Source organism: Neodiprion lecontei, chromosome 6 (genome assembly GCF_021901455.1).
Source record: "Neodiprion lecontei isolate iyNeoLeco1 chromosome 6, iyNeoLeco1.1, whole genome shotgun sequence".
Lineage (NCBI taxonomy): Eukaryota > Metazoa > Arthropoda > Insecta > Hymenoptera > Diprionidae > Neodiprion > Neodiprion lecontei.
The window spans coordinates 6,442,013-6,465,634 of record NC_060265.1 but is presented as its reverse complement, the minus strand read 5'-3'; the positions used below and the strand labels follow the sequence as shown (position 1 = coordinate 6,465,634).

General features: G+C 42.0%; 1 protein-coding gene across 4 annotated transcripts in view; it reads right to left on the bottom strand.

The window, feature by feature from the left end:
* Positions 1-23,622, bottom strand: part of LOC107219989 (tyrosine-protein kinase Btk29A) — a 153,865-nt gene that overhangs the window by 87,492 nt on the left and 42,751 nt on the right. The window contains exon 1 of one of the 4 annotated variants that reach the window (XM_046743810.1): positions 18,837-20,150. The exons of 2 other annotated variants lie outside the window; for them this stretch is intronic. In XM_046743810.1, the coding sequence (XP_046599766.1) occupies positions 18,837-18,966 (130 nt within the window). In that variant the 5' untranslated portion in view covers positions 18,967-20,150. Of the gene's footprint in view, positions 1-8,232; positions 8,649-18,836; positions 20,151-23,622 lie in introns of those variants that run through there. One more of the 4 variants, XM_015658370.2, reaches the window with a different exon arrangement.

Genomic DNA, 23,622 nt, shown 5'->3' with positions numbered 1-23,622 from the left:
TAGTTACATGTTATGATATAAATAATGCCAATTCGGAGGGATGAAACTCGTCGTGCACGCGTGTCAGCTACGAAAGCGCCAAAATTATTATTCTCATTTCAAGTTTTGTAACACGAAACGAAGTGTAGTAATAAAGTGAACAATAAAGTGTATATAATTTGAATACACACCGTACACGCATATTATTTAATCAAATCATAAACCGGCATCGGATGATAAAGAAAAGAAAAAAAATAAATAAAAAACTCGCCTGATTTACGATTTGATTCGCTTGCGTAGTTCGTAATTCAGTTATATGGTACAAAATCACGAAGGTGGCTAATTCCAACTTTCAATTTTAATGAAAATATATTCAAAGTCATCTTCTCGAAAATTCGCTGGGATCATTGCTAGATGAGTCTGTTATAACTATTTAAAAGGTGCATGATTAGAATTTATAATTATGTTAATTAGGAGCTATTTGTGGAGAAAATGGGAAAGTTGACAAAAAGATTTGAAGCGCTTAACATTACTTTGACTTATGTTATAATCGTTGTGGTTACTTCAAGGTGGCCACTAAATCCCCATCACGAAATTCTCCGACTTTTCCAGGTTTTCCAGACAAAAATTTTATAATTTTCCGTGACGAATTCGGATAAATTGGTTACAGCAAATTGATAAAAATATGTAACGTATTTTTTATCAATGTTTTTTTTTTTTAATTAAAGTATACGAACTTGTCACTTGGGTCACACCGTTCCACCTAGCCGCGTTTCTAAGGTAGGTAATATTTAGGAGTATTCCGTAATTGCTAATCAACGATACATTATACTTAAACACGCAGACGTTTATCAAGCGGAATGAATTCAAGGCACATTCGTTTACAAGCGTTGTACGGACCACAATATTAATGTGATCAATATCAGATTTGCGATGAGGAAACCGGCCGATTTACCCCCGCAGCGTCGTACTTTCCCGATGAAATTACCTATCGAAAGTATTCGTAATAACTCACCCGATTTTACCAACTCGGTGCAAACCATTCGCCTCATTAACCATTCGTGGAAAGTGGCGGTGTTGGAAAAAATTACTCGTTTTAGACGCGCCTGCAATTACAGTTTCACGACGAATCCCTGATTTTGTACGAGGTGACAATTTTGTCACAGGTTTTACATCAAAATTAATAATACCTACATTTGAACTTGTTCGATTAAATTTACGCGCTTCTATCATATTTATTCATACGTAGTTGAACATTTACTCAAACCTGACCAATTTTGTTGATAATTTTCAATTTTTCACAGTTTTCCTGCTGCCGGGTACTGACGCAAACTTTTCCACGTTAACCGTCCAGCTATTTCCGAAGAGCGGAAATTGTGCGGGTATATAATGCGCTTTGACTGGTGCAACGGTAATGAAGAAATATACGGGGATCTAGGGGTTGCGAATATGCGGGTGCAAATTTTATGTTTTATATACATATATATATATATAATAAAACGGCTGCTGCTGCTGCTGGTGATGCAATTTTGCCCACCGGGTGTCCCACTTCGCGAGTGAATTATACCGCGTGGTATTTCATACATTCATATAATCCGTCTCATACTCGAGTATGCGTTTTATGGGAAAAACTAGAAATTAAATAAGTTTCTGATAAATACTCAATTACGTTACAACGTAGGAAAGAATCGTACAATGTCCGTTTGTCTGTTCTAGGAAATCAACAACACGTTGCTTTATTTTTCAAACCAAATTTTCCGTCTTATACAAACAGATTCCTGCCCATTGCTCCCATTTGTTCTTTCTCCCGTCTCTTCAGGCTTCGTTAATTGAGGATACAAGCGTGGCGCCTCCAGGGTTGTTAATTATAGACGACAAGACGACTAATTTCCGTGAAATGATCCTCTCGAGAGAATAAATAAGGTAATTAAGAAAGTTTGAAGTGACCGGACGAGTGGTCTGACTGTATGGCTACACTATAATGGTTCGCGGTGAAAGTTAGCGATTGCGCGATGGTTCACTGTCGAGAAAACTTCGCTCCCCCCTCTCACGGAATAACTCGTATCGTACCGTTGGTTATATAGCATTCATTCGGTGTTGGAAAAACCAATAAACCGTATACGCGGAGCGGAAAACGAGTTGAGAACGAATTTCGAAAACTTTTATATACATGTATATACGTGTGCATAATCGTATGCATATCGACGTAACGTTGAAGGATAAACTTACCCTACCGCCTCCCTTGTAGTAAACATTCGCAAAAATTGCAGGGAAACGATTTTACCAAGAACACGACGGAGGTGAAAACTTACCTGAAACAGAGAAAACGAAAATCAAATGAATACGGAGGTGAGAAAAGTGAGTTGCTGAAATATCACGTTATACAATAGAACGGCAAGTTTGTGGTAAACAAACGTCGTGTTACATGCAAATATACGTATACATACATATGCGAACAAACATGTGGGAATACCAAAAGTGACGGACAAGTTCGGGAAAATTTGGTGAACGTGCTACAGGCCTGGAATTTTCGACGACCCGTGAAGAAGATTAATTTTCTACTTGTCCAGGGTGGCGACAATTTTGCACAGACAAAGTTCCCTGACTTTTCTCGTCGAAAGATTCAGAATTACCTCGCGATTTCCCACGAAACTTATCAGGTAACGTTGAGCAGTTATTATAACAAAAAGATCCAGAAGTTGTGCACCTTGAATGTATAAATTTGTATTTGAAGAGGAAGAAAAAAAAGAAAAAAAAAAAAGAAAAAACCTTTGTTTTGTCAAACACAAATTATTAGAAATTGAACAATACCATTTCCGTGAGTTAGCTTGACTGAATTTACAAAGCATAGGTGAAGTTTTATAAAAATCCATACGGTCCGTTACGATTCACTGACTTTTTCCGATAAACAAAATTCCGTGAATGTTCCCGGAAGCGAATGCGGGCCAAAGTGCGAAAAAATGCGGAGCTGAAAATCGTCGTCTGACTTATGAAGCGATATTGAATTTGTCGAAAAATTTTCCCAAACGTTTTCACTCGCTTACCTCTGCATTGCTTTTAGCCCCACGTTATACGTACATGTATATGTACGTGCAAACCTATATTTACCCCTCAAGAATTTCTTCGTTCCCCTACAGCCAGCGGCTATAATCGAACCATCCAACCTTTTAGCACCCTCTGGCCTTTAAAGATCGCGGCGGAACTGAGGCAACGAAATATGAAAACGGCATTCCTGCAGCCGCAGGAGCACGGGTTAAGAAAGCGGGAAAATTTGCACGGAAAAAAAAGAAGATTGGGAAACGCGAATTTTCCGCATGCCGCGACGATAGGTCGACGATTTTTCATAAAGCTAAAGCCAGCAGCCAGAGTTAGCGGCCAAACGTGTTAAACTATTCGAAAATAAAAAAAAAAAATATTTACTTCAGTTTGTTCTTCGTAATCGTATAAAAATATCGGAGGTTCAAGGTATATTATCACGATGATAATTTATTCGCTAACGTGTTTCTCCGTTTTAATAAAAATATAACGCACTCGTAGATTCTCGTTCCTTTTCGTTTACTTCCTTATTTTCATCGTCTGCCAGCCAGGGTTCGTTGTTCGCGAAAAACGGCGGATCGCCGAGTGCATCGGAAAAAAGAAAGAGAAAAAAAAAAGAAAAAAGAAAAAAATAATGCAAGGTTCAAAAGTCGAACCGGTCGGACAAGACGAGTTAATAAACCGTTGAATCATCGTTATCGCATTCAGGCCTTTCGCTGCTGCTGCTGCTTTTATACCCGGTGAAAATAAAATCAGGTAATTTATAAACCCAGCCGTGTACGGCTCCTCGGCCACACGAAGTCCTTGTAAGAAATATCACCTGACATAATCGAGACGCATATCGAGTAACGACGTTGCACCGTTCACCGCAAAATCATGATCGTGTCGCGAAGAAAATAAGCGGAAAGATAGAGAGGAAAATAAAAACGGAAATGAAAAAAATATCGTACAATATAATCAAGTGACTCGTTAAGTATGTATATTTATATATACCGAACCTTTCGATTGTTCAAAAATATCAAATGTCATAATTCTGAACGGTTGTGTCATATATTTTCGCACGATGAAACAAAATCCAATTCGTAAACTTCCGTTTCAACGAAAAATTTGCCAAACTTTAGTAAATTGCTTTTGCAAATTTTGTCTCCTTAACCGTACTTGACGGGACTATCGATAAGATTTTAAACACCGCACAGCAGTTTTCGTTTAACATTATATAAGTAGTACGCATCGATGGTTTATCGTTTCTTGAATAAAATGTTATCTGCGAGATCTGTACGGAGACAGGAATTTTTCTCCTCTTTTCTCACGTCTCTGGCGTGCTGTATCTCGTTTTTCTAAATATCTCCGTAGTTGCGGGAGAGAGGGAGAGAGATTTTGGCGAAATGGAAAATTTTCTTAAAATTCCTCCAATTCGTTCCAATTCTACACTCTTTCTTTTCGCAAATTTTCATTTTTATTCTCACCGAAGAAGAATGAAAATAAAAAAAAAAACAAACACTTCTTCATCCTCACCTTCTTCTGGTAACGTTATTTTTACGACACAAACTCTGCGTGATATTACGTATAAATGCACGCATACCTGCGTACCCCGTAGAACTTTCGCATTATGTCTGTACAAGACGCATAAAACTCGAGGGTGGATACGTATGGAAAATGCGAGGCAAGCGGAGCGAGAACGAAATAAAAAAAAAAAATCAGAGAGGTGGAGGAGGGGGGATTTCCGTGTAAAATGGTCCCCGATCCGAGAAAATGGAGAATTGTAAATCGAGAGGAAGAATAAGACGGCAAAGGGGCCACCGCTTATTTTTATTTCAAACGAACGAAACTCGGAACGATGCTTTGCCGGAGACTTACTCCACTAGACCACCTAGCCGCCCTGACTACACTGTCATTAATTTCTCTCATCACCTGTATTTCGAAATTGTTTTTGTTTTCGTGTGCCATTGAATTTTGTTTACTCTCCTCAAGCAAATTTTTCTCGCTAAAAATATGATATGCGTAGCTCATATCGCCAAAAATGAACGCGCAGCCGTTCAAAAGTAAATGGCTAAAGTGAATTTTAATTTCACATTAATAGCCACTTACAGCATATGTGTGTACATACCAACAAGCTTCACACACAAGTCTAAAATGTGTCTCTGCGACGAATCTCAAATGTAAACAAATTCAATGGCACACGAAAACAAAAACAATTTCGAAATACAGGTGATGAGAGAAATTAATGACAGTGTAGTCAGGGCGGCTAGGTGGTCTAGTGGAGTAAGTCTCCGGCAAAGCATCTCTAGATACCAGGTTCGATTCCTGGCTCCGTCGTTAATTTTTCAACTCACCTAAAAATTTCGAAATTGTACTCTCCTCAAGCAAATTTTTCTCGCTAAAAATATGATATGCGTAGCTCATATCGCCAAAAATGAACGCGCAGCCGTTCAAAAGTAAATGGCTAAAGTGAATTTTAATTTCACATTAATAGCCACTTACAGCATATGTGTGTACATACCAACAAGCTTCACACACAAGTCTAAAATGTGTCTCTGCGACGAATCTCAAATGTAAAGAAACTCGGAACGTTTCGAAAAGTCGATACCACGACATATCGTTACAGCCATGCGTAACAACGCGCAGCGATCGCGGCAACGAGAATTTTATCCCTCGATCAGGGCTCGCAAGCTAAAATTAAAATTCTTCCAGTAACCTTAGAAGAAATGTACCGCTGATTATAAACTACGATATTTTTTACACATCAATACCAATACCTTTAATTTTTTTTTTTGTTTCTCAAGATCGATACCACTTTGTACAAGAACGAGTTTACTTCTTCGACAGACTCAAAATTCCAATCTTATTTTTGAAATTCCCTGAATATTCCCGGTTATCCAGTTTTTCCCCGTGTGTACGAACCGTGACTCGATATAAGAGAAATTAACGTTCACTTCAGAATCACGAGCATCGCATCGTCGCGAAATTTTCGTTCGTTATTTTATTTCCGTTCGTCGATCAGGAGGAAGTCTCGGGGCGGTTGAAAAATGTAAAATGGCGTGAAAGGAGGACAGCGCAAAGTGGAGAGTCGACGCGACGCTTCGAGAGGCGTAATCGGCGATCTTGAATGATGTTTAATCGGTAAAAATCTTTAGGTAAAAGCGGTCGTTCAACGCCACCGAAGCGTAGGCGCAATTATATATCGGATGCGGGCCGAAGTTACGTAAACGGAGGAACCGAGTCAGCGTTGCGACGTCTCTCAGTCTCCGGTTTCTGATGCAGTGAGGGAGGCGGTTGAAAAATCGGATATCCGAACGACGTCTTCTTATTCTTCTCGACGATAGATCTAATTTCAGATAAGATCCTGATCGAAGACGAGTTCGGAACGTCGATGAATCACGCCCTAGGACCCTCCGCGTTTACCGCCATTCGGAACAATTATTATCAAGGGCTTGTGCTCGCTCAGCGATTCTTTCTAAGCTGCATATAGAGGAAATGCTCAATCCTTCAACGAATCGATCGTGATCGCAATTTTCAGGCCGATCGCTGCATCGTTATATACATATATACGCGATGTAGAAAGCGAAACGAAATCGCTAATCGCTCGGTTGTTACTTAAAGAATAAATTCTACCAACTATGGAGACAGGGCCGGTTTTCAATTCTTCTTATTAATAATTGCCCGCAGCTTGAAACAGCGAATGAAAGTGGAATTGGTGAACGGAAACAAACATCAAAACTAAATAACCCCACCTATTAATATATATATATTAAAGTGTTTGACAAAATAAAAATAACTTGCGATTTTCTACTGTGGCACACCCTAAAAAGTTTGTTTAGGTTAAAAAAAAAAAGATTCTGTCAAAAGACGGGCGTTACACGTTACGTGAAAGATCGCGATCAGTTGATTTTTTACTTTTATTATACATCTTATATATACGCATAATTTCCAGAAGGTGGATTGAGTAGGAAAGTGTCGACGGATCAAATTTATAATCACCGAGAGAAATTTCCATTAACGGTTACTTTACTGTTTTCAACTGTTTTCATTATTTGTTTATTTTTATTTATGTTTTTTTTTTTTATTACTGTCACCAAACGAAAAATATATAGATCCGCATTTGAAAATACGTTTAGTAATTGTAACCAAAAAATCTAGTACGTGTTACGATATTTTCTCTCGTATTATACTTTCTGCCCAACCCTGCTTTTACAATATACGATATATATACGCACGTTGCGTCGAAAACGCTGCCAAGCCAGGCCAACCCGACGTGATAGCGTTTTGAAAAATCATTCCACTCGATCGAAAGAAAAGTGATAGGGTCACGGAAGAAGCCGAGGCAATCTCGACGAGGATGATGGAAAGTGAAGAAGGTACGTAAAGGCAAGCGCAGATTGCAAGCCAATATCTACGATGTGTTACATATGCATGTATATATTGTACACATATTACACGTATGTATAGAGAACGTAGGGGTCAAGACATTTTTCTGACAGGTTACAAAGGTCGCGGCGTTTGATCGCGAGAGCTCGATTCTCGGCCAATCTCACATGGCAGTAAAACACGAATCGGGACTTTTGGATGTCAACGGAAATTTTTTACGACCCGTACGCAACGGACGCGGTACGAATATATGCCGTGTACGCGTCCACCCACCACCGGAGTTCGTTCGCACGCCGTTTTACCAGCGACGTTGATCTTCGGACGTTTCATTCGAGAAAGTTGGCACATTTTATTTCCGCTTTACTTTAAACGCGGTATAAACTGTACAGGGTGGATGTATAATATTTTCGTCGGCGCTTTCTACAAAGAAATATCCGCTTCTCCGCGCTTGCCTGATTTGCCAATATTATACGCTGTATGTGATAAAGAAATGTACAATAATGTGCATGTACTCGCATGCGAACGCACGAAACGTCGTTGTTCATCTGTGCAAGACGTAATACGACAAGTGTACACGTATAGGTATGTAATTGTACGAGGAGAGAATCATCGAGAAACACCTACGTTGTTGCAAAACTCCAAAGTCAACGACCTCGCCAATTTTTCTCCCCCCCTTTACTTTCGCAACTAAACGACGTTCGAAACGCGGTGTCAAACCGACGCGACAGCGCGATCGATCGATAATTCCGGGTTAATCTCGGTCAGAAGAGTTCAAGCTTGTGGAAATACGCGAACGTATTCAAACGAAATGCGTAATGTACGTATCGCATAGAAGAGAGATGTATTTTGTACCGGTATTTTGCTGAGCGTTGACAGGATTGACGCCATGACCAGCAGCTGCCGACTGTACGGCATTCGTGGCAGCCGCAGCGACGTTCTTCAGGGCTGCAATGACCATCATCGTGAAATCGTCGCTGGTAGGTGAAAAGCTCTGAATCGCAACGAGCAGGTGTCGCTAAACGTTAGGTTCGCGAAAAGAAACACTTGGGCACCTCACCACCACCACCACCACTAGCAGCACCTGAAACCTACTTTTCCTAGTCGCTCCTCGCTGGCGAGTTGAGGGTAGTTCGATAAGAAGGAGCACCGAAGTGCACAATTCACGTTCACACCGAATTACAGACCCGAACGTAACAGCTGTCACGAAGCGACTGCCGGAGCCCCGCTTCGCTCCGTGAAAGAGAAGGTATGTCGGTAGCGCGGGCGAGTTTCTCCGCAAGGTTTCCGAGCCTCTTCGAATCGCCCGGTCTCAGGAGCGTACCTATAATATATCTCGCTTGAAAACCGATCGCCGAAAACTTTCCCCGGACACCTGAAGTGGCTCGACGAACCGTAAGAACTGCACAATTCCATCGCGGAATCTCTTGAAATGGTTCCAACCATGGTTCGGAAGAGACTGAGTATTGGAAATTGGGTTTCAGGCATTGAGGCTTTTTGAAGTTATACTTCTTTAGGCGCGTTATGAAAAACTGATGAGAGTGAAATTTCAAGATGCGCGCTCATCACTGTAACACAAAATTAACAGGATGAAGTTGCCCACTCAACCGAATTCATTAAGTCTCGAAAAAAAGCTAATGTTGGTACGCTTGTCGCCTCTGATCACTGTTTTCATATTTATTTATAATATTTATCCACATGGTTTTAGTTTTTACAGTCACAACACGTGTTTTATTTTCATACAAGTGCGAATTATATATGTGGCAATAAAATATATTCAGTAGTGATTTAAATTGAATATTTGGATTAATATTATTTACTATTTGTGAATATTAGTGAAAAAATTGTGCTAAAATACTTTTTCAAGTGCTCCAATATAATTGAGGTTAGTCATCCGTATGTATTATTTATTGATATAAATTAAAATATCATTATTTAATATAATTAATACTAAATATTATTAAATTATCAATGTTGAATATTTATTATTTAATGATGCCAAAGAAGTATAACTTCTCACGCGCGTACATAAGTACGCGCACCCATTTTTTTTTTTTTTATTTTAATTTCAAGTACATATTTAATGACGGAGGTTCAAGTAGAGTATTTATGTTTTTCTTTATTATTCCGACGACTATCCCGAGTGAGAGTTGCCGGAGAACTGACCGAATGACCGGTCGAATTGAGTGCGTCGAGCGCCGGTAGTCTGTAGCCGTTTGTATATGTTAATCCTCGTAAACAAAGATAAGCCTATCGGAGAAGGACTTAACGCCTTTTCTTTCTTCGAGCCATACACACTAGTCGTGACATGTATACAAATTATATACTTACTTTACAAGATTATTCATGCTCGTATTCCAACACTAAGAAACTAAGCAACTCTGAAACTCTTGAACCCCTGATCGTGCGGAAGATGTATTCAAACACCGAAGAGTCGAAAACGTTTTACCAATACTCAGTGGTTCGACGACGACCGAAAAAACGCTTACGACAAAGCAAAATTTCCACAACCTGTCAAAGTGAAAATAAGAAAAAAAAAAACGCTCATTCTTGTCGGAGGAACGGAATTATCTTACACAGGCTTGTGAAATTACCGGATGATCCGCGGGCTCTCGTTTGACGACTGACAACGATTACGGTGATTTATGGGTCCGTGCCTGAGAGTCCTGACCTCATCCCGAATTCTCATTTCCAAGGTGCAAAACGGATCCGGGAAAGAGGGAAAGAAGGAAAACGAGGGCAGCAAGGATATATCGTCATTTTGTCGAGCGTCAACCCTCCTCGAGATGGAGCCGGATTTACGCCGGTTTCCGCATCAACGATTCCGCCCCTGCTGTCCTATATATAATAGCTGCGTTTCTTGTCCTACGTAGGCCTACACCAACGCTACACACGGTTGAAAATCCTCAGGCTACCCGACGACGTCCCGCGAGTTCTTCTCTCAAGACTCTTGCCATCGTCATTCTTTTGCCTCGTTTGCCCGAATTAATTGTCTCCTGTTATACACACTCGAGTTGTACGACACGGATGGATGTTTATCGGCCTGCTCTCTCCTTCTCGGCACAATCCGTCAGTTTTTCCATCATCGGAGTTCCGGTGTTATTTTTTCGGCCTCCGCAGGCACAGCTTCTGTATTTATTCTACTACCGCCAATCCGAAATGTTTTCTCAGCATTATCATTCGACCGAAAAGTTGAATGAATTTGCCTCGCTCAAGTGGTTTCAAATATTACCCTAAAAAACTGTCCGACCAACGATCTTCGACGATTGTTGTACGCGTGTTACGGACAAATAACGACTTTCTTCGATATAACACACTGCATTTTTTGAAAATAAGGTTTCATTCGCGTGGGACATACAAATGAGCTTTCTTCGGTGAATTACTGGAGAATGATCGTGACGAGACAGAACAGCAAAATTTCGGCGGAAGTGGATGCCCGGAAGACGAAAGTGCAGTTCTTGGTAGTTGGGAATACTCTGGGAGAAGAACAGCTGAATGGAAAGGTGAAGGAAGGAAGGAAGGAAGGAAGGAAGGAATTTGTGACGACAAACACTGGCTCCTGCAGATGGATGGTGAATACGTTGATAAAATCCTCCGTGACTAGAATGAGGAGAACGGAATTTAGGACGGGGTTTGATTTGATGCGGTATTATATACATACATATATATATATATATATATATATATATATATAAGCCCCGTCGTCTTCTCTCCCGTCTCACAAATGCACTCCAAGATTTTATCCTCCTGATCCCATACCATATGTAGGTATGTACCCGAGCATGCGTCTGTATGTGAACGGGAATAAACTACGATAGAATTTCAAGCGTCTCGCGTCGACAGCACTTCGTCTTTCCCAAGGTTTCCACCGAACTCTAGGATTCTCGATCCTAGATTCTCGTCCGCGAATCGGCCGATGTTCGCAGTTTAACGAGGAAATTTCCGAGAAATGAGAGCTTTCGTTTAACCAACGTTTCGCCCATCGCTGAAGAACAAGCGAGTGAAATCATTCGATCGTTCGATTCTCGTCAAAGTCGTCGTACATCGTTCGAGTTTCCCACGAGTCTTCGAGGATCATTCTCCTCCTTCCCTCTTCCTTTCTTTCTCCATCACGGAAAGGATCGTCTGTTTATCCAAATAGCGGCACAGGATTTTTCCTCGGGATAAAGAAAGCGGATAGGTGTAATAAACCTCGCGAACGTTCACGACGACGAATAATCGATATTTGATTCGCACGGTACAAAAAGAAGTCAAGCTAAAGCGTGCGTGGCAGTAACGGAGAATAAAAAATAGGACGGCTCATTTTTCACCAAAATAAGGTGGTAGCTATCTTTTTTGTAATTTATTCCTCATCTCTTTGCACCCACGATGAACCTAATAATTCATCCTGCAGCGTCGGAAAATATTAACGATGTTTGTTCCATCGTATCCTCAGTTACCGAGGGGGAATTTTCCGAGTAGATGGAACAAACCTGAGGAAAGAAAACCTTGGAGAGTATATAGCCAGGTAAAAGGTATACAATATGCAGGTATAAACACCCGTCAGACCGAAGCAAGGATCCAAGATCGTCCGTGCATGACAGTCGTTTAGAGACTTGCGTAATCCGAACTCCGCTGAAGCGATTCCTCGCGGATAATATCATCGTCATTATCATCGTCGTCCCGAAGCAAAAATTGTACAACAAAGAAGACGGGGATGAAAGAAAGGCGAAAAACAAGGCGATCAAACTTGGAGGAAAAAATCGCAAGAGCGAACGAAAAATCTTCAAGCTCGACGAGCTGAAGAGAGATTCGATACCGATCTATCACCGCGAGACGAGGATTCGATATACCCGCCGCATATGTTTAGTGAGAAAAATGTAAGTTTGACGCGCGATCGGCGGCAGCGATTTCCTTTATTAAACTCGAGGTGGATTTTCGTGAAAAGCCAAGAGGCAGACACGAATGAAGTCTGCAGGTTGCGGGGAAGCCTCGAAGATCGACGTTATTATCCCCCGGGTTACATTAGCGTCGAATACGATATCGGGAAGCGGCTTCTAGGCATATATTCATACGCGGAGGGTATCGGATGGTGGCTGCAAGGTAATCTTGGCTGATTTAATTGGACGGTGATCGAGTGCCGGATAGACGGATAGATAGACGCGCGGGCAAAGTGCTGATCTTCGGCATTGTTTCCATACGATCGCCTGTCGCCTCGAAACACACAAACGCGCCTGTAGCCGGGCTCGATCTGACCCACATTTTGATATTACGAACACTCGTACCAGCTATTCGATACGTGCATATATTTAACCGGCATATCTCGTGCACGGTAATCGCGAAAAAATGTGGCAATGATATACTCACGCGAGACTCACGGCCGTATGTTTGTACGGAATTCAACCAAGTCGTACAAACGCGATTGGGAAACTAGATCTCACTGATTTCTACACGTCGAATATGTTGCGCGGTAAAATGTCAGCGGGAGGTAGGAAATTTTGACGACGATCGCGCGTGCGCGAAGAGAATTTTCATACAACGATTACGGGAAACTCGAGGAATCGGGTTTTTGTTTTTGATCGACGGAATCGTCCTTGTTGAGGGGGGTTATTCTTCGTGAGTTTGATTGACGCGATAGTTGTTGCATGTGTGTTAAACACCGTGTTAAAATAAGCTGAAGATAAGAACAGAATTTTAGTGGATTGATAATGGTGAAAAAAGATATTCGTATGGTAATAATTATTACAACGGTTGTATCGACAAATCGAAGGCTGTGTAAAAGGTGCTTCCTTAGAATTCAAGTTATTTCAAGGTTTCAAACGTTATATTTCTATTTTCAATGTAGTCAAAGATATTCCCGACCGTCACATTGTAGAAATTCTTCTTAGAATTTACAATCTTGTGCGAGTAGAATCAGCGTCGACATCACGGATACCTATACGTGTATCGAATTATCGGTAAAAAGTTATAGCCAACGTCTTGATTTTTAGTGAAAAAATTGTTTTTTTTTTATTTATTTTTTTTTTTAAATAGGACACGCCAGTTATTCTTGGTAAATAATTTCATTGTACGTGTCTACACGCGAATCCGGAAGAAATTTTAATTATCGGGTCTTCGCTAATTCGATGAGCTCAAATAACGATCCTCTCGCAATTGTGTGAAAAAAATAAATAAATAAATAAATAAATAAATAAAATAAACAAAAAGCGTAGATAATAAAATACTCGGATTTCCAATCTGTGTAACCGTGACGATAATAATCATACTAAGAAAATCTGCGATATTGTAAATTTTCATATAATACGTACGTCTATCGATAAAAGTGGAGATTATTTTCGTTTTGAAATCCCGTTTGACATTATTGAAACTATACAATATTACACCGTCAGCCGTGTCTATGGAACGAGAGCTGGAAGGAGAGGGATTACACTTGCTAATGAGTCGAAAGTGGAATTTGTCAGTGCGGATCGTAGTTGGCGGGAGTTTGTCACGAGGTAAATTTGTCATTGAATTTGAGAGACGAAGGAAGGAGGGGGGAGGGGGATCGGTGTGGCTATGTATACAGGCGATTGACAAACCGCATAGCAGGCAAGTTCACGCTTTGGATGTAGAACGAACGGCGTTATTGCCGAGGCTTCGGAGAATCGGATGGCGATCAATCGGCCCGGCACGGCGGCGTTAATCAAGACCCCGCGACTGCCATCCGCAGTTTCGACTCCACTCGTTGTCGACGAGCCTTGCGGCACAGGTTAACAACGATAATGGACAGGCAAACCCGACGCGGTTACCACGGATGGTGGAACCTGGAAAGCAAAGGCCGAGTGATTTGTCAAAATCACCCAAGAGCGGTCATCAACGGCTAATTCTTCTCCTCTTTGCGATAATTAATCAATCCAGACGCGAAATCCGCGTTCATTTTCACCCACGTACAATTCTCTCTGTACTTGCGCAGTGCGATTCACCGAACGTCAGATATATCCTCGTTTCGAGTTCTCGCCGAACTGCAATTGCTACCGAATAATTGATTCGAGCGACGCCTATATATTCTCATCCGCAGTTACAGGTGTATCCTCTACTCGCCGAGGAAGGTATTTTTAAACAATCTTCTCCGATAGGATCAATGCCGAAATTAAAACATAGCTATAAATTATTTAAACAAATATGTACGCATGGCGTAACGATCGCAGTGCAGTCGTTACGTACTTTCGCACATGCAATAATGAGTCGAGGCCGAAAACTGGTATGAAGTTACTTTGGCAAATGATGCCAAACCAATAATTAGAAGATAATTACTGGCGTTTATATTCGTAGCGTCTTCTCTCTCTCTTTTTTTTTTTGTCTAACGAGCAGCAGTAACAGAAAAAAAAACCAACGCAGGCAAAATCAGAAGGATTAATGATAATTTCGGAGTAAAATCACACAGGGCGATTCGGTATCCGAGGCTTGTTAGAAGGGAGAAAAGAAATCAAATTCAATCGTAATAAAGAAAAAAAAAAACATCTAGTTAACCGTAACGTTAAAAATATGAATTGGTTACGAGATCGCTCTCCGTCAACTCCGACATTTCGGTACATGACATAAGTAATGAAATGTGGAACGCGTAAAGTAAGGTACTCGGTGACAGAATATCCTGCTACGTAATCGAGGGGCGTATTCAGTTTTATTGTGTGAAATGAAATGGCTCGCCACGTGAAACGTGACGGGGGCGCCGCTAGTCGTAAGTATTATAATACAACTGTATCAATTATGGTTAAACACCTTTCTGCCCTGTAATCACAGAAGATATCATATACAATGTAAGGTGTAAGTAACCTATAAATAACACAAAAGCAAGCTGAACAATAATTGCCTACTCGACAAGAAAGAGTGTAAAAATCCCAAAACTACAATAATCGCCAAGCCGGCATCTATCGAGTTTTTTACAAAATTATCGTAAAACTCTTTTCTGCGGTAGGCGAGAGGCTTAAAGCTACGGAGAAAGTTCAACGCGTGCAGGTATCGCCGGGCCGTGATTTGCACTGATAAACAACGGGCACTCCCCTCTATATGGATTCAAACCTACACAGTTATGCGGTTCTTGTACCTCCTCACGGTCATTCGTGAAAGCTGCAATTATTCCCCAAGAATACCTTCGCACACGGCAATAATGCGCGGGGGCTGCTTCTTATTCGAAAGCCGGAATCCCCACGGTCTCGACTAATTGGAAGCTGTTCGAAACCCGCGTTTTTCCTCTCCCCAAGAAGACCGGTAATCAATATATGTTCAATTTAGAAAATTGTAAAACGTGCAAAGACGGGACGAGGGGAAAAGATGTCGCTTTTCTTCTCAATTCAAGTTTATCAAAGATGAGAATAAAAATTAGCTGACTGACGATCGTTATGCAAGAGAGTATGAGAATTTAATTATTCAGAATAGCAGAAAAAAAAAAAAAAATTCTGCGATTTATTCAGAGTTTCGAACAGGCAATAATTATCAATTGATTTTTTTTTAACAAATTATACACAGATCGACGCTAATTATTTCACCAAAAATTAGTAAGATAATATTAGCGTTCTCGGGACGGATGAGTGATGGAAAAAAAAAAAAAAAAAAAATGTAAAAAATAAAAGAAGAAAACAAAAATAATTGATCCTTGGCATTTTTAAACCTTGTTCAAAGACCGTGACGAAAAGATTTATAATCCTATACATCATAGACCCGTACCTAAATTCAGTTACAGACGAAGTCACGATACGTGAACAAAACCGGGACAATTCTTAACGTTCGTACATACATTACATTTATCCTCTGTCTTGTTTTTTTCGCGACATTTGTTGTTGCGTTAAGTAATTGAGATATATCGTGTAATAGGAGAGAAAGATGAATAAGACAAAGAAAGAACGAATAAGAAAAATGATCCGCTTTTCCTCGTCTGGAACAGAAGCTCGAATATTGATTCGAAGGCAGAGACGGTCACTCGACACGAAGTAGCCTTACTCGTGGTGGTACACGATGCAGGAGCGCAGCGGGTAGAAACCGGAGATAAGGAAACAAGGGGGGGGGGGGGGGGGGGGGGGGGGAAACAAGAACGAGAAAGAGGGGAAAAAAAGAATTACCCGATTCAAACGAGTCCGACCGGATTACGCTTTGCTTCAGGTCCTGCACCTAGGCTTGCATCATATACCGGGTGTTCGATATGCAAGAGGAAGTTGAAAAAAATACCTCGAAGAGCTTGCAATTCCGATCCGTATATCTGAAAGTTCGTCGTTTCACGTCTCTGGGAATTTTTGTAAAATATACTATCTCAGAACGAGGATCATGCAGGACATAAATTTTTACGGTTGCGAACCGGGTGAGGGAAATCCAACTGGGGAAAAACTCGGGCGGAACAAGTTTTGATGCGCACGTTCGAAAACTCGGAGACGCCAAACTGTGGGAGTCGGCCATTGGTTCGTGCTGATAAGAGTTTCGGACAGGAAGTGCTTCGCAACCGCAGATAGCCGCTACTTCTCCATCACGCGTGAGTGGAAGGAAAGTAAAAATGAAAAAAAAAAAAAAAAGAAAAACGTACAATTTTCCAAGACTTTTCCTCGGGGAATAACATGTTTGGTGCGAGTTTGTTTACACGTTTGGAGTTTGCGGGAAGAAAAAAGAAAAGAAAAAATTTAACACTATGATAAACGGGCTGAGTCGATGTTTCGAAAAAAGTTTTACAGATCTAATTTTCTTTCGATTGACGAAAGTGCAGATAAATGAATACAGATTCTTACTGCGTTATTTACGGGAATGTAATAAAGAATTTTAACGATGCAAAAAATATTTTGCAAAAATGAAATACACGACAGTTCTTGAGGACTTGACAGCAACGCAAGATCTAAGAAAATAATAGCGAAGGGAACAAACGATTAAGGCGGTGAAACAAAAATACCGAGGAATAAAAATGGCGTGGTTGCGACAAAGAGAATAATTACAGGATAACCGTGTCGACAATCGGATGATATTTGCAAGACTCCAAGAAGCCCGACGCCTCGTGGCCTGCAAATGTCCCTGGAGTTCAACAAAGTCACATCATCTTGCCATGCGATTCGAGCATTAGCTCGGGTTCCACGATTAAGCGCGTGTCACGTGGCGTCGCGGCGTCGTCGAGACGAAGAAGGGGCATCGAGAAAAAGAGAATGCGGCAGGCGAGAAAAGGGAAAAAGGGAGGATCCGCAGACAGACGGATTAGACGGGAGAATTCCCGCGTGAAAATTAAATTCCGGAAAGTAAACGTGCCGAATGATATCATTTATGATATACTAGAATGGCGGAAGGAACACAGAGCGGTTCGTCGGTTGGTAGGTTGAACAGTCGTGCGGACTAAAACGACTCGACTGTTTGCCGAAATTAAAATTTATCCTCCTAGAGTTGTTTATGATCTCCGTTTTTCCACTTTGCAGACGCAGAACAAAGCGCGCAAGAATATCTCGATTCCAATTCAGCACATTCGGACATCCGAGAGTCCGTTATAACCTTGGATTCGACACAGCAATATCCATCATATCACGGTTATCATCCTGTAGCCGTAAAATTAATCGTCGGTCATTCCGACCCGATGGTTAGCGATACGTAATTGAAACTGTTTCTTTCTTCGGAAGTCAGCTTGGAAGACGACGTTTTTCGTATGTGTAATCCATTATTTGTCTCTTTCTTACGATATAACCGATTGCACGGTTTTTCATATTTTGACGATAGAAAAACAGCAGCTGTAAGACGGTCATGAGCCAGTCCTTGAACCTCTCATTTCTACATTGCAGGTTCCAAGTTCACGAAAAAAATCCAAATGCTTTTAGTTTTTTTTTTTTTTTTCACCACATTGAATACACCAATTTTTCATTTTGCAAACCTGACTTTGAATTCGCGATCAGCGAACCAAAAAATTTTACGGTACTAATTTTCATTCGAATCCATTCGCCCATTTCCAAGATATCATCATTTTTATTTCACTTTTTTTAGATTTTCATTATGTAAATAATTTAAAAAGTACCGCATCGATCAACGCAAAAATCTAATCAATTTCAAGGTTGGAAAAGCCGCGTCGATTGGGACTAAAATCATCGAATTCCGGTAACTCGATCTCAAGATATCGTTGGACAAAAAAATTGATCGCATACGTACGCACACACGGACGTCCATCGGAAAATGGTCGGAGGTGATTCACTGGATCTTGGAACGTCGAGATCTAGTGAAAACTAAACTTTTCATTTTCGGAGCGATTACAATAACTTCTTTTTTTCTCTGAAAAGAAAGAGAAAAATTCTGCGCTCTAGGACGAACGAGATGTATTCACCTAATTACCTCGTTCAAATGCAGGTTCCTAATTCAGTGATTACGGGGTTAATTTCAACATTTCTTGCTTCGATCGGCGACAATAGAATGAAAATTTGAAAATTTTCACTGCCAGTAGGTATTCGGGGAAAGGAAACAAGAAGAGAGCGACACAGCCGTGCGCAGTTAATTACCTGTAAGACTAGCAGCGAAGTTCCAGAAGGACCATCGACATCCGAACAGCTTCATTTCGCGTTCGTCTGAGCGTCGATCGCGTCCACCACGAAGAGCCCCCTTCAACGAGGAGGCAAGCAGAGAGCTCATCCGCACGAGTTTGTGGGAAAACTTCACGGGTAGGTACAAACGGTAATCCGAAATAGGTGCTAACTCGAGGTTGGCGAAGGCGAGTTGCGATTCACTTTAGAGTTTAGAGCTGATCCGAACTGCTGACATTGACGACATTCCAAACTGCGGTTACAATAGCGCTGGTGCAGTCGATGTTCATTTCGAATGTCGCGGACGAAAGATGCGACAACAATTCGCTGCTCGTCAATTTTCAACACCCGAAGGTTGGACTCAATGGGAATGCAAAGTGTGTCCAAAGGTGATTTTCAAGCAAGACGCGTTTGCCTTCGAGATTAAACGACCGGCTCTAATCGTCGTTAATAGTTTCTTTATTCTGGCTCTAAGGTCTTCAGACCAGACGCGATATGCTTCCATCCTGCGACGAGAGGATCTACGACTGATCTACGTGGTTAAAAAAAAAAAAAAAATGAAAAAAACAGAGAAAACTCCCGTTTCAAAGTCGCGACGTTATTAACAATGAAAACGGATTGTCAGCCGGTAGATAGTGGTTTTAGAAAAAGAAACATCCCAAGAGCCGCAAGATGCAGGCCTAAAGCTTTCGGCGGTAAACAACCAGTATCTTCGCGTCATCGTCTCGGTGAGGAAAAACTGGTTTCCGTCATTCGATGCACAGAGAAACGCTGACAGGCCGATACAGACGTTCGGGTCTCCGAACCACCGTAGTGTAATTTACTCACTCACTAACACACCGAGTAGGTAGGCGAGGAAATTTTACTCGGCCTCAACCGCCTTCGGTACGTCTGCACGACTAAACCACTAGTGCGGTACGTATCGAGGACACGACGACGTTTTCTCTTTGAGACGGACCTTCGGCGCCAGCAACGACGACCACCGCGAGTTCGATACCAGCACCGACCTTAGGCTGTGATCGGTGGAACGAAGAAGCGACTTCCGAAGGGTCGCGTGTGAACTTGACCAGCACGTAAAAGCCAGCGCGTCAGAAAAATTAAGCACCTTCACTCGTACCGCGTAAATTTAACACGGGCCTCACAACGTTACGTCGCTATTGCGAGGTGATCCACGATTTCAGGGTTAGATCGCGTGATCGTCGATCGACGACGCAGCTTCGGGTCATTGGAGCGTTGCCATTTCGTTTGTTCTTCAGAGGTCTCGCGAGTCTCGCGGTGATACACCGACTGAAGGCTCGAAAGTTGTCGGACTGTAACCGTTCCTGATCAGAGGCCCCTTCCTCTCGCTGCTGGTAGGCAGGTACTCACTACCAACCGCGAGTTCGTTACACGGCCTACGCCGCGTTCGTTTCACTCTACGTCGATGTGCCGACCGAATGCACACTGCGACCAGCCAGCCTCGCCCCTCAAACTCGGCCAATATTCCACGCTTGACCCGTTCTCGTTGTCAGTCAAGCTCGAAAGTTATTATGCCACGATTCGCACACATCGCTAATTCGTCGCATCCGCGAGCCCTTACGCAATTTACGTTTTCGATGGCGGAGCACCGAATTTCAGATTTTTTTTTTTTTTTTTTTCGACCCAAGACTGGATTTTTTACGTGAAACGATGGATCGTCCGACTTTCATCGAGAAAAGATCTTCAACCTCGCCCTCGCGGTATCGATATTGTGAAAAAATCATACAAAGAAAGTAAACGGAAGTTTTCACGGTTTGTCAAAAATGTTTCAACCTTTTCTTTTCTTTCTCAAATTGTAGATATTGGAATTTAAATCGAGAAACCTATTTGCTGACGTTCCTGCAGACGGAATTGAGACGTCGAGTGTTTCAGGCTTTTGATTTTTTATTCATTTGTTATTCCTTATTTTTATTCAACACGATTGTTACAGACGTAAAAGGAGTTGGGCAATTATTCGGCCGTACGTCAGGTCAAAAATTTGCAACGTTAAAATCATCGGCGAGCGTTACGAAACTCCGGCGAACCGGTACCGCAAACATCGTGCGAAGCGTGCGGTATATACAGAGGTATAGGTCCGTACGTATTAATATTGCAGCATCGATAAAAGTTTTATAGACTTTGCGCACGGGCAATTAATGCTGACGGGTACTCGTATTTCGTGACGGAGATACACGCAGGTATAATATATCGACAACGTGGGCAGGCGTAACCTTTATTGTTCGCTCTTGAAAAGCGGGCATCAATGCGTACAACGATGAATAAACGACGCACCGACCAGAGTACAAGTGGAGAAAATCCGTTTTAACTCCCCGTGTACGTGTCTGATTCGAAAAGAAAAAGAAACCGGGATTTACGCTCCCATTTCTCGTATGCCTGAGTTCGATTTGCACGCTTTTGTTACAAGTTAGAACCTGATATTGGTATCGACATAAAAAAATTTCCCAGCGAACGTCGATACCTCAAAGATCCAGCTGACTATACCGTTTTCCCTTTACCTGTACGACAATAATAACGCGACCCGCCAGATTCTAAAAAAACGTGAAAATCGACTAATTGCCGGCAATCAAAATTTTTCTTCCGTACACGTATAAATACGTAACTTCTACTCGTTAATTTAGCCTGCGCGACGTGGCGACACGGAGCCCTGGAAAATGCTGACCAAGTACACCAAGTTCCAGAAATCCATAGTTACCTGAAGTGGGGTAATACTTTTCATAACGCAGCGTTGAGCGAACGTCGTGTTTAAAATTTTTCATTCGATTATTTGTGTGCGCGGATGTTTCGTTGGTTCCATCGTTTCTCCGACGTCTCTTCACCACCATCCTCAGGTTGAGCTCGAGGCGCAACGACTGCTCGACTGATTTATTCAGGGGCCCTTCATGTCTTGCGGAGCTACCAGCAAAGCTTCCCGTCGACTTCGACTGTGTAATATAAATGGATGCGCGTGGCGAGATGGAGGCCGAGGCGGGACTGGAACCAGGCGTTTTTTGGGGTCGTTGACTTGGCCGAGAGACGGCGTGGTCCAACCGTGGAAAGACGCTGCAACGGCCAACACTGTGCGAGATTTTTCAGCTCCTCTCCAATGCCGCGGACTTGGTTCGGCACGTCGAGGTGGAGAAAAGGAAAAGATCAAACGGCGGACGAGTAAAAGAGCAACGGATATTAGCTACGTGACCGTAGCGATGGCAAAAATCCTGAGTCGGCAATTTTGAGCGCAGGTGTTCGGAGACGAAAGCGGGTGAAGGATGAGAACTGAAATCATTCGGTTAAATATCCACGATGGTATTTCAGCTTTTCCGGAATTCGATTTTCTTCGCACGGTCGACGGAGAATGAAACTTTTGCGTGATTACTACGATAAACGTGTTTCGATTGATGAAGATTTTTTTCGATTCCTTTCGTAAGGTTTTTCTGTTTTGGGCAATTCCGTTCGTTCATTTCGTTACTCACTTCGTACTTGACGATATTCACGTTCGTCGCAAAGCCGATTGAAAATAAATTCGGTGTGTCTTTAACCCGGCATCATATGCGGCGCGGACGATTATTCTAGATTCGTTTCAAAAGATTCCTCGACGTTAAAACCGAAATTTTTTCCAGATGAAGCGAAATAACGCCGCGTCGAAACCGAGAAATTGACACGGTGATTGGTAAGGTGGTTATACGATTTCAATCATTAATAGAGAATACATTTGTCCGTCAAGTAAGCCAACGTGAGAACGGAATGAAAATTGGGGTTTGCTTAAATAAGTCCTCGATTCAAGTCGTCGATAACTCCGTAATCACAGTGCCAGCTCAACAACGAGAGAATAACCCACCGAGGGTAATTTCCTTCGTGGAAATCGGATGTAATCGGATACACCGAAAACTGGAAGTTAGGTAAGGGTGAAACGGGGAGGGAGAACGACGTAGCTGTTGGCCTCGGTTTACATCTTACAATGAGAATCTCAGGGCACTTGTAGGTTCGATCCTTAAGTTTGAGTGCGGTTGCCGGTTCGCGGCGAGCGAACTTAACTGACGGAGCGCAAACATACCTCTGCCTCTACCTCCATGGAACATAGCGGGGCAAGGTAGAAGAGCTCTATGGGTGTAACGGAACGCTTCTCCCTCCACTTGACGGTGATCACCGCGTTACAACACGGAGTGTCTCCTATTGTAGCGTCGTACTATCTGGCAGGCAGAATCGGCGTCGTTCGAAACTACGTAGGGAAGTCGTTTCACGGTGTCCTTGACCCAGACTCCTCGAAGTCAGTCGCTTCGTTCGCCGGGTCCCTGGGCCTCGGGCGAAACAGAATCACTTCCGGTCTCGTTTAAATTCAACCGTCGTTCAATCCCGCGGAAGAGGAAGAAGATGAATAAGAAGCGGATGAGTCGCTTCCTCGACGCGTTTATTCCTACCAAGAAAATATCTCCTTCTATTCCTGGATTCGTGCGCGTTTTTTTTTCTTTTTTTTTTAAATTTTTTTATTCACGTTCTCGGCGTTTCGGAGCGCGTTGAATTTTGTCATTCAACGCTTGACGTTGAATCGAATGTGGCCGTAAATTTTAATCGTAACGATTCTTCACCGAGTCTTTAAATCACCCGTGATTCGCAATTGGATAATCGATCATCTCAGTCTCCAGACTCGATGACTAACGCAATTAGAATACGAAATAAACCATTTAAAATCTGTTGACAATCAAGAGTAAAATAACTTACGGGATAACCACGAAGTACAATTATCGGGCAACGGTGTGTTAAGATTGTTCGA